Raw genomic sequence first — 12,140 nt, forward strand, 5'->3', positions numbered from 1 at the left:
GTGGGGCTGGGGTGGTCTGGAGGTATGATAGAGAGCAGGGGTGGGGCTGGGGTGGTCTGGAGGTACGATAGAGAACAGGGGTGGGCTGGGGTGGTCTGGAGGTACTATAGAGAGCAGGGGTGGGACTGGGGTGGTCTGGAGGTACGATAGAGAGCAGGGGTGGGGCTGGGGTGGTCTGGAGGTACGATAGAGAGCAGGGGTGGGGCTGGGGTGGTCTGGAGGTACGATAGAGAGCAGGGGTGGGGCTGGGGTGGTCTGGAGGTACGATAGAGAGCAGGGGTGGGGCTGGGGTGGTCTGGAGGTATGATAGAGAGCAGGGGTGGGGCTGGGGTGGTCTGGAGGTATGATAGAGAGCAGGGGTGGTGCTGGGGTGGTCTGGAGGTACGATAGAGAACAGGGGTGGGGCTGGGGTGGTCTGGAGGTACTATAGAGAGCAGGGGTGGGACTGGGGTGGTCTGGAGGTACGATAGAGAGCAGGGGTGGGGCTGGGGTGGTCTGGAGGTACGATAGAGAGCAGGGGTGGGGCTGGGGTGGTCTGGAGGTACGATAGAGAGCAGGGGTGGGGCTGGGGTGGTCTGGAGGTACGATAGAGAGCAGGGGTGGGCTGGGGTGGTCTGGAGGTACGATAGAGAGCAGGGGTGGGGCTGGGGTGGTCTGGAGGTACTATAGAGAGCAGGGGTGGGGCTGGGGTGGTCTGCAGGTACGATAGAGAGCAGGGGTGGGGCTGCGGTGGTCTGGAGGTACGATAGAGAACAGGGTTGGAGCTGGGGTGGTATTGGGGATACGACAGAAAAGGTGGTACCGGGGGTACGATAGAGAATAGGGGTGGGGCTGAGGTGGTACCTGGGGTACGATAGAGAATAGGGGTGGGGCTGAGGTGGTACCGGGGGTACGATAGAGAATAGGGGTGGGGCTGAGGTGGTACCTGGGGTACGATAGAGAATAGGGGTGGGGCTGAGGTGGTACCGGGGGTACGATAGAGAATAGGGGTGGGGCTGAGGTGGTACCTGGGGTACGATAGAGAATAGGGGTGGGGCTGAGATGGTACCGGGGTACGATAGAGAAGAGGGTGGGGCTGAGGTGGTACCGGGGGTACGATAGAGAATAGGGGTGGGGCTGGGGTGGTACCAGGGGTACGACAGAGAATAGGGGTGAGGGCGGGCGGGCGGGCAAGGTTATGGTACCACTCGTAGATACAGCATGTGATTGGCTTTCCCAGACATGCATGCCACAGCACCTTGAAGGTGAGAGGTGATGATCTGTGAATGTGTGACCATGGAGCTCCTTCATCCCTGACGAGTCCTCCATCTCCACCAATCTCCCTAAGTCTCAGAGAAAGTATCCAGTCAGCTGTTTCTGCCCTGCTGCTCTCACTAAATCAATCGTGCAGATTGGGTTTGCTCTCTGACAGGGGAAGGACCCTGACGGTGACTAAGAGAGATGTATACCTGTCGCTAGTGGTTACAATCACCAGGAAACATTCTGCAGGGTTTAATGGTCCTTATGTTAGTGCTAGAGGTAGGAGGGTTAAGCACTGGTGTGGGTACTGGGGATATGTGCTAACAGCCAATAACTGAGTTCACTACGAGTGAAATCACTCCACACCCTTCTCCCCAAAGACCAGGATGTTCTCGCTTTCAGAGAAACATGAATACACATAGAATCCTAGCTTTCCCTTCGATTCCCTTTAGACACACCTTTCATAATTCATCTGTTTTCCACTGAGCTTGTGCGTGCTTGCGTACAGTATTGCGTACAATACATTTGTATGAATGTATGTTTGTGTTTCAGTGTTGACTGAATGTGTATAGCAGTTCCTCCCATGACGTTTGTTTTAGTTTGCTTGATTGTTTGTTAATGTGACAGTCTCTCTCACTCTCTCTCTCTCTCTCTCTCTCTCTCTCTCTCTCTCTCTCTCTCTCTCTCTCTCTCTCTCTCTCTCTCTCTCTCTCTCTCTCTGTGTCTCTCTCTGTCTCTCTCTGTCTCTCGCTGTCTCTCGCTGTCTCTCTCTCTCTCTCTCTCTCTCTCTCTCTCTCTCTCTCTCTCTGTGTGTCTCTCTCTGTCTCTCCGTCTCTCTCTGTCTCTCTCTGTCTCTCCCTCTCTCTCTCTCTCTCTCTCTCTCTCTCTCTCTCTCTCTCTCTGTGTGTCTCTGTCTCCCTCTTTAGGAACACTTCACCCCGGAGTGTAAGTTCAAGGAGAGTGTGTTTGAGAACTACTACGTGACGTACTCCTCCATGCTCTACAGACAGAGCCAGTCGGGCCGCTCCTGGTATATCGGTATCAACCGCGACGGACAAGTCATGAAGGGCAACCGGGTGAAGAAGACCAAAGGTGCTGCACACTTCCTGCCTAAAGTTATAGAAGGTTGGTCACGTGCCCTCCTGTCCATGATGTGCTGATTTTTTTTACTAAACAGGGATATATCAGAAACGTGTAAAGTTATTATAGATGCTTATGTTCACCATTGGGACACTTCAACTGTTTCCCTTATCTGCCCCACAGTTGCCATGTATAAGGAGCCATCGCTACACGAGCTAGTCAACGAACAGAAAGAGAAAGAGAAAGAGAAAGAGAAAGAGAAAGAGAAAGAGAAAGAGAAAGAAGGCCCTGCCCAGAATACAGTGAAGACGTCAGAAGAACGGCATGAAAGAACTTTCTCCATCAAGAACTGCAGGAAAGAAAAAAAAGCCCCCAAGGCTGATGCCTCGTAGCACAGGGGACCGATGGTGGGGGAGGGGCAGCAGTGACACTGAGAACTAAATAGGGACTTAATCGCCCATCATGCACTTGGGCTGGCTGGAGGAATGGTCCCCTTTCCCCAGAAGTGCACTGGGCTGCACCATGATGAAGTGTCAACAGCCCATCAGGTCTGGGTCTCGGAGGAATTCCTCTCACCTGCCACCAGAGAGGAAGATAGACTAGGGCCCAAGTCAGCACCACCACCTTTCCTCCCTGTCAATCACCTTTACCCCTTCTCCTCTAGCACACTCACTACCAAAGGCACAGCCTGTATAATCTCTCTGTCATTCATCTACTGCCTTCCCATCACCTGTTCTAGTTTCTAGAAATCACCTCCACTCGCGCACACGCTTTAATTTCTAATTGTTGTATTTTGATGTGTGATTGTGTCTGTGTGTATGTGAGAGAGGGAGAGAGAGGGAGAGAGAGAGAGAGAGAGAGAGAGAGAGAGAGAGAGAGAGAGAGAGAGAGAGAGAGAGAGAGAGAGAGAGGTGTGTAACAATAATCACTTCCTGTCATCATAATTACTACTCTCGAGTCGACTCTTCTAATGAATGGCAATCACCGTGGTGAAAGTGTGACTATGCCTGGCCTCCACCATCTGCCCACCTGCAAATCACACACCTCACAGCTGGAGGCGGGACATCAAAATGATGTTTTATTGGACAACATCGGGGGGGGGATCTATTTCTATTTGGTAGCAGGGCTGTCTGTTGAACTGCAGTCAGCAAATCAATTTCAAAAAAGCCAAATCATCTGTTGAAAGAGACAAGTCAAGCAAGCCCTTTTGGGATCAGAGTTATATCTACAGGCTACAAGATGACCTTTTCTATCTCCCTCTTTCAAAGTTCCTTTCTCTAACGATCAATCACAATGAGGAAGGTAATAATGGAGGGAACTGAAGAAGTTTATGATAATAAATCATGAGGATGATGATGATAATAATAATTACAATGGTTACGGTGATTATGGTGATAATGATGATTCAACTACTGTGTAACTTTGCAATAATCTCACAGACAGAAATTTCAGGGTATTCCATTATCTGAAGTGAATAGTCATTTTCCCTTCTGGAGCCATGAAAGCACCATGTCCAAAATACTATGAGAGCCCCGACTTGTACATGACTGCCATGTCTGGCCCACATAACAGTAGCCTGACAGAGATGATTTCAGTTTGTGCTCAGCAGGCTGACTCTGAGCATGTGAGAGAGTGATGGAGCTAAATACCCTCCGGGCCCAAAATGAGGCTATGTTATTATGATGTAACTCATTGAAGGTTCTTTCTAGGGGGTTTTATGGAATACAGCCATCATTGCTTGAATTATTCACCTACATTTATGTAAAATGTTGTAACTAGTCTCTGCAATATTTGTACAGTTTTGAGTCTCTTTAAGAGATGGGCTGTGTTAAAAGAGAAAGTCAGCTTTTTTTTGCAAGTGTGTGAGATAGTTACTGAGTGAGTGGTTATGAATGTGCCTGCTTAACAATCGCCCTATTTGCCAGCCTCCCTAACTCAGCTTGTGGTGCTCTTTTTTGTTGACCATAATGCACCAAAATACAGTATTTCAGAGACCTCTTAAGGTTTGGACTTAAAGGAATGCTACTGTGTTAAATTGATTAGATTCTCTGTCACCTGAAAGGTAATGCCAGTGATTGTTGAGTGTATCCTTTGCTTGGCAACTGTTGTCGACATAAAGCCGAGTTTAAAGCTGACATCAAAGCCTGAGGAGGCTCTGAGCTGGAGCACCTACTTACTATTCTACAGACGTCCCACTCCTTATCCACTCACCAGCCTTATCAAATCACCACAGAGGAATCCACTCGCAAATATGGATTTCTTTGTGTGCGTGGCTGTTTGTGATTGTGTTCTTCCCCCAGTGTAGCGATGTTTGTGGGAATATGTGAGTTTATTTTGGGAGTGCATTGTGTGTGTAAGCCTGTGTGTGCATGTATGGGTTTGTGTGCGTGTGTGTGCGTGTTAAGTGGGAGGTGACTTCTGAAATGTCCTTCACCCTGGACATAGGGCACTGGGAGGGCTCTCTTTGTGATGTCCTTCTCTGGGGAGGTGACATTTGTGGGGCAAATGGCCACCTTTCAAACACAGCACTGTCACGGTATTGTTATTGGCCTGAGAGTGCTGCAGGTATCAATGGGCAATCATATCTAAAACAAATTGTGGACAACAGCACAGCACAACATATACAGGAACAGCCCAGTGTACAGAAGGTTGCTTTTCTAGGCATGGGGATATGTACAGAAAAACACATAGCAGCGTAGCATGTTCCTGCCATGGCGACTATGCTGTTAGAGTGAGCTATTATGCCATTGTATATTACAGAGCAGCACTGCACTGACCGCCTTTAATATCCAGCCAATGTGGAGACTTATACCACGGTCTCTTGGAGAATTCTGCTTAGAAAAAGCCAGTCGCAGTGGACTGCCTGTAAATATGTTGACCAACATTACAGAAGAATGCACACAGAGAGGGAGAATAGATACAAATGATACAGACTGTGAGACGGATGTTTTCTGCATGTCATTAAGGACGAGAGTATGTCTGAGATGGTCTAGAGCAGTGGATCCCAAACCTTAAAAAAAAATGTTTTACTAGGTAAGTCAGTTAAAACAAATTCTTATTTTCAATGACGGCCTAGGAACAGTGGGTTAACTGCCTATTCAGGGGCAGAACGAGAGATTTGTACCTTGTCAGCTCGGGAATTTGAACTTGCAACCTTCTGGTTACTAGTCGAACGCTCTAACCACTAGGCTACGCTGCCGCCCCGTATAGTCCTGTATCCCTTCAAACATTCAACCTCCAGCTGTGTAACCCCTCTAGCACCAGGGTCAGCGCACTCTCAAATGTTGTTTTTTGCCATCATTGTAAGCCTGAAACACACAAACTATACGATACATTTATTAAACATAAGAATGAGTGTGAGTTTTTGTCACAAACCCGCTTGTGGGAAGTGACAAAGAGCACTTTTAGGACCAGGGCACAAATAATAATATAATAATAATCAATAATTTTGCTCTTTATTTAACCATCTTACATAAAACCTTATGTGTTCATCTAAAATTGTGAATAACTCACCACAGGTTACTGAGAAAGGACGCACATGACTCTACAATGTTGTCTTGTATTGGAGAGAGACTCCGTCTTAAATCATTTTCCACACTCTGCCTGTATTTAGTTTAGTTTTCATGCTAGTGAGGGCTGAGAATCCACTCTCACATAGGCACCTGCTTGCAAAGGGCGTCAGTGTCTTAACAGTGCGATGTGCCACAGCAGGATACTCTGAGCGCAGCCAAATCCAGAAATCTGGCAGTGGCTTCTGATTAAATTCAATTTTCGCTTGTTGCAATTTCGATGAAGTTCTCTTGTTCAGATATCAGTAAGTGGACTGGAAGCAGGGCATGAAAAGGATAACGAATCTAGTTGTTTGTGTCATCTATTTCAGGAAAGTACTTGTGTAATTGCTCACCCAACTCCCTCAGGTGCTTTGCTATATCACATTTGACATTGTTCGTAAGCTTGAGTTCAATTGCACACAACAAATCATACAACGATGGAAAGACCTGTGTGTTGTCCTTGTTAATGCAGACAGAGAAGAGCTCCAACTTCTTAATCATAGTCTCAATTTTGTCCTGCACAATGAATATAGTTGTGGAGAGTCCCTGTAATCCTAGATTCAGATCATTCAGGCGAGAAAAAACATCACCCAGACAGGATAGTTGTGTGAGAAACTCGTCATCATGCACGAGGTCAGACAAGTGAAAATTACGGTCATCATAGAAAACTTTAAGCTTTTAAAAAAACGTGGCAATCCTTTGTGCCTTAATAAACCAGTGTACTTCTGTATGCTGTAAAAGCATTACATGGTCGCTTCCTAGATCATTGCATGGTGCAGAAAATACACAAGAGTTCAGGGACCTTAACAAAGTTAACCATTTTCACTGTAGTGTTCAAAACGTCTTTCAAGCTGTCAGGCATTCCCGTGGGAGCAGGAGCCTCTCGCTGGATGCTGCAGTATACTCAAGTGGAGTCGGGAGCAACTGCTTGCATGCAGTTACCACTCCACTATGTCTCCCTGTCATGGCTTTTGCGCCATCAGTACAGATACAACACATCTTGATCACCAATGTCCATTTGATGTCACAAAGCTGTCCAGTACTTACAAAATATCCTTTCCTGTTGTCCTGGTTTCCAGTGGTTTGCAGAAGAGGATGTTTAATTGACCCCCCCATAAATGTAACGGATATATACCAGGATCTGTGCCAGGCCCGCCACGTCTGTTCACTCATCCAGCTGTAACGCATATAATTCACTGGCTTGTATGCGAAGCAGTAATTGTTTCAAAACATCTCCTGCCATGTCACTGATGTGAGGCAAAGGAAGTTCAATAGTTCTGAGATAGAATGTGAGACGAAGGAAGTTCAATAGTTCAGAGATAGAATGTGAGACAAAGGAAGTTCAATATTTCAGAGATAGAATGGGAGACAAAGGAAGTTCAATAGTTTTGAGATAGAATGTGAGACAGAGAAAGTTCAAAGTTCTGAGATAGAATGTGAAACAAACAAAGTTCAATAGTTCTGAGATAGAATGTGAGACAAACAAAGTTCACTAGTTCTGATATAGAATGTGAGACGGAGAAAGTTCACTAGTTCTGATATAGAATGTGAGACGGAGAAAGTTCACTAGTTCTGATATAGAATGTGAGACGGAGAAAGTTCACTAGTTCTGAGATAGAATGTGAGACGGAGAAAGTTCACTAGTTCTGAGATAGAATGTGAGACGGAGAAAGTTCACTAGTTCTGATATAGAATGTGAGACGGAGAAAGTTCACTAGTTCTGAGATAGAATGTGAGACGGAGAAAGTTCACTAGTTCTGATATAGAATGTGAGACGGAGAAAGTTCACTAGTTCTGATATAGAATGTGAGACGGAGAAAGTTCACTAGTTCTGAGATAGAATGTGAGACAGAGAAAGTTCACTAGTTCTGATATAGAATGTGAGACGGAGAAAGTTCACTAGTTCTGATATAGAATGTGAGACGGAGAAAGTTCACTAGTTCTGAGATAGAATGTGAGACGGAGAAAGTTCAATAGTTCTGATATAGAATGTGAGACGGAGAAAGTTCACTAGTTCTGATATAGAATGTGAGACGGAGAAAGTTCACTAGTTCTGAGATAGAATGTGAGACGGAGAAAGTTCACTAGTTCTGATATAGAATGTGAGACGGAGAAAGTTCACTAGTTCTGATATAGAATGTGAGACGGAGAAAGTTCACTAGTTCTGAGATAGAATGTGAGACGGAGAAAGTTCACTAGTTCTGATATAGAATGTGAGACGGAGAAAGTTCACTAGTTCTGAGATAGAATGTGAGACGGAGAAAGTTCAATAGTTCTGATATAGAATGTGAGACGGAGAAAGTTCACTAGTTCTGAAATTGGATGTGAAGCAGAGAAAGTTAAATAGTTCTGAAATATAATGTGAGGCAGGGCTCTTAGATTCTAATATTGAGAGTATGCCAGAGAGATCTTTACCTGGTTGAGGCAAAAATAAAAACACCGGACGCGTTCGCCAGCTTAGAGTACTAAACACCTCTGAACAGACTGCCAGCTGTAATTTGCAAACAGAGTGCAAACATGTAGAATCGCTGACTGCCGCCCACCATCAAGTGGTCCCTAAAACCAACCCGGCGAATGAAAGGCAGATCAATATTTGGTGAGGTGTATGCCTAAGACAGAGCAGGTCCCATGGAGTGAGGGGTAGTGACATTGAGAATGTGGTTCACACATGCCCTCTCATATGTGCTTGGAAATCACGCTTCATTTCCTGCTCAATCTCCCCAACTAGTGTTCTATGTGTCTACTGCCCAGTACCCTTCCCTGTAGCACACTATGTGTGTGTGTGTGTGTTTGTACATGTAGGTGTGTGTAAGAGTGACTGAGTGAGTGTAATGACCTACCTGTATGTGTGTATTTGTGTGCGAGAGAGAAAAAGGAGAGAAAGAGAGAGGAAAAGATAGAAAAAGAGGGCATGAGAGTGACGATCAATAGACTCAATAAAAGCCAAGCTGGAGAGCAATAGTTTAGCGTTGAGAGCAATAATTTCCCTTAGGTGCAGAGGGGGGAGCAAACCAAGTTTGTTGATAATGAACTCAGAGCAGTGTTGTCCGATTCCAACCTGTAAACTGGACAAAGTGGCCTCTTTCACAACAGCTGTGGGGGAGATATTCTTCCATCTTATGGCACACTTTAGAGACCAACAGCCCAATAGAACTGGACCATTACCACTGGCCAGTGTGATCTGGCCATGCATTGAGCTGCCTGGTTTTTCTGTACTTCACCGTCCTTTTCTGAGACAGTGGGGCCTACGGTTGCAAAGTTCCGGGCACTTTCGTCCAAGTTTCTGGTTGGGAAAACCAGGGAATTTATTCAAAGTTCACTGCTATAGAACTCCACTAGAGTGCACTCTATTTGTTTGAAGGATCTTGGTCTTAGGTTCTAATCAAATCTGGGGTCAAAAGGGGAACACCACTCTCATACTACAAAGAAAAAAAGAGTGGCTAAACGTTATAATAATAATAATGAATGCTTATAGGGTTCTTCTGAAGGACTTGACGTTAACCATTGTGATTAAACAGGGATGTTTAAGGTATAGGGGCTGTCAGTCTACTGTACTCAAATTGGATTTAGAACAAACTTACCCGTTGAATGGTGCTCTCCTGGCTCATTGTTTCATATAAATATTACTATATAGCTATGTCTGTGTAAAAAAAAATATCTGTGAAATGTGAGGTCTTGTGTTGATATATTTTCAGAAAATATCTTGAAGAATGAATGTGATAAATGTTTCTTGTTGTGTTTTCTTTTGTTCTGCTTTGTCATGTTTTTTCTGATTGAGACTTAAGGGAGGGAGGTTTTTGCTTTCCTCAGACCAATCCTCCCTTCAGTGTGGTTTTGTAGGTGAACAAAAGTTTTGTGGTGGGGTGAAGTGGTAAGGACACTGGTTCATCATTCCCACAGAATGCTAAATGATGCACTCACTGAATCCTACAGTGTGATTGAGTTACACAGGGTGCAAGAGGTTTAACACTAAACTGTAAATGTAGTCAGAGCAAAACAGTGTGTGGAAACATGCAAAGGGTCAGATAGATCTGTCCTCTTAAAGCCAGCACCTGTCTGTCAGTCCCTCCCGGATTCCGCCATGGCAAATTTTTTAGCAAAATCAAGAATTCCCTGCATCACATCACCATTTCCTCATAAAAGAGTAAAATCATTGCATTATCGCATAAAACAGACTCATACGCAGTACAAACATATGGCTTGCAATTCCAACCAATCACTGCACATTTACCACATAGAGTTCAATTAAGCGCCACAGTTAAATATAGGAAAAATAAGCTACACGCCAAGAAACTTTTCCCTCGTTAACCCATTTTCACAACAAATTGGACAAAATCACTGCATATTGCCATGCAGAATATCAGAATTGCTGCAGCAAAATAAAACATTTCCCCCTGCAAAAAATATCACAAAACATCCCTGCGAAATCCTAGAGGGACTGGTCTGTCAGTCAGTTATGACCATTCCCAGCAATGTCCAGACTGTCCCAGCACCCACTGGGCTCAGCGTTAGGGTGACACAAGTCTTCCAAAAACTAACCACGCCATCTCCTTTCTCCTCTCGGCTCTTGGTTGATCTCAATCCTTTCCTCTTGTCTTCCAAAAGTTACAGACGTCTTCCAACAAGAGCCATACTTATTAATGAGATGGGCCTTGGCACAGATGGAGCCAATGAAAGAAGGGTTGACTCCTTTGACCCCTCCCACCATTCCCAGGGGACAATGACCACAGGTGCGACTTTACATGGTGATAGAGCAGAGATGGATCTACTAACTCTGCAGCCACAACAAAAAGACTAGAGTGTAATAACAATGCATCGAGGACTAACAATCTGCCATGGGGACAACCAACTTGCAAGGACGACAAACAGTCTTCAGCAAGGATTAACAGCCAGCAAGGAGGACTAACGGGATACTAAACAGTCCAGAAGTCTGCAATAAGGACAACAAGTCCAGGTTGACATGATCATTTTTTCACAACATGCATGCACCACCATTTACCAACTCCCACAATAAGGGATGACACATCCTCTTCAGTAACTAGAGACACAAAGGCCCCTCTCCTCACCCTCTCCCTGAGTTTACCATCAGACCTGTGTATATTTCTATAGTAACTCACATCTGACTCGGGGGGAGATGTTTACTATCAGACCTGTGTACATTTCTATAGTATGTCACACATAACTGGAGGAGAAATACTTATCATCAGACCTGAGTTCATTTCTATAGTAACTCACACCTGACTCAATGGGAGATGTTTACCATCAGATGTGTTTCTATAGTAACTCACACCTGACTCAATGGGAGATGTTTACCATCAGATGTGTTTCTATAGTAACTCACACCTGACTCAATGGGAGATGTTTACCATCAGATGTGTTTCTATAGTAACTCACACCTGACTCAATGGAAGATGTTTACCATCAGATGTGTTTCTATAGTAACTCACACCTGACTCAATGGGAGATGTTTACCATCAGATGTGTTTCTATAGTAACTCACACCTGACTCGAGAGGAGATGTTTACCATCAGATGTGTTTCTATAGTAACTCACACCTGACTCAATGGGAGATGTTTACCATCAGATGTGTTTCTATAGTAACTCACACCTGACTCGAGAGGAGATGTTTACCATCGGATGTGTTTCTATAGTAACTCACACCTGACTCAATGGGAGATGTTTACCATCAGCTGTGTTTCTATAGTAACTCACACCTGACTCGAGAGGAGATGTTTTACCATCAGATGTGTTTCTATAGTAACTCACACCTGACTCGAGAGGAGATGTTTACCATCAGATGTGTTTCTATAGTAACTCACACCTGACTCGAGAGGAGATGTTTACCATCAGATGTGTTTCTATAGTAACTCACACCTGACTCGAGAGGAGATGTTTTACCATCAGATGTGTTTCTATAGTAACTCACACCTGACTCGAGAGGAGATGTTTACCATCGGATGTGTTTCTATAGTAACTCACACCTGACTCGAGAGGAGATGTTTACCATCAGATGTGTTTCTATAGTAACTCACACCTGACTCGAGAGGAGATGTTTACCATCAGATGTGTTTCTATAGTAACTCACACCTGACTCGAGAGGAGATGTTTACCATCGGATGTGTTTCTATAGTAACTCACACCTGACTCGAGAGGAGATGTTTACCATCAGATGTGTTTCTATAGTAACTCACACCTGACTTGAGAGGAGATGTCTTACTATAGAATATTATTCAATAAAACAAACAGATATATTTGTATGGTTGTACGTAT

At 44.7% G+C, this 12,140-nt stretch overlaps 1 protein-coding gene across 1 annotated transcript in view; it reads left to right on the forward strand.

The window, feature by feature from the left end:
* The window catches only part of LOC118385170 (fibroblast growth factor 11-like), an 86,287-nt gene extending 74,359 nt beyond the window's left edge, over window positions 1-11,928 (forward strand). Inside the window, exons 4-5 of the mRNA XM_035772071.2 lie at window positions 2,166-2,364; window positions 2,503-11,928. Of these exons, the coding sequence (XP_035627964.1) occupies window positions 2,166-2,364; window positions 2,503-2,711 (408 nt within the window). The 3' untranslated portion in view covers window positions 2,712-11,928. The remainder of the gene's footprint in view (window positions 1-2,165; window positions 2,365-2,502) is intronic.
* The last annotated feature ends 212 nt before the right edge of the window (window positions 11,929-12,140 follow it).

This window comes from Oncorhynchus keta, chromosome 6 (genome assembly GCF_023373465.1).
Source record: "Oncorhynchus keta strain PuntledgeMale-10-30-2019 chromosome 6, Oket_V2, whole genome shotgun sequence".
Classification (NCBI taxonomy): Eukaryota; Metazoa; Chordata; class Actinopteri; order Salmoniformes; family Salmonidae; genus Oncorhynchus; species Oncorhynchus keta.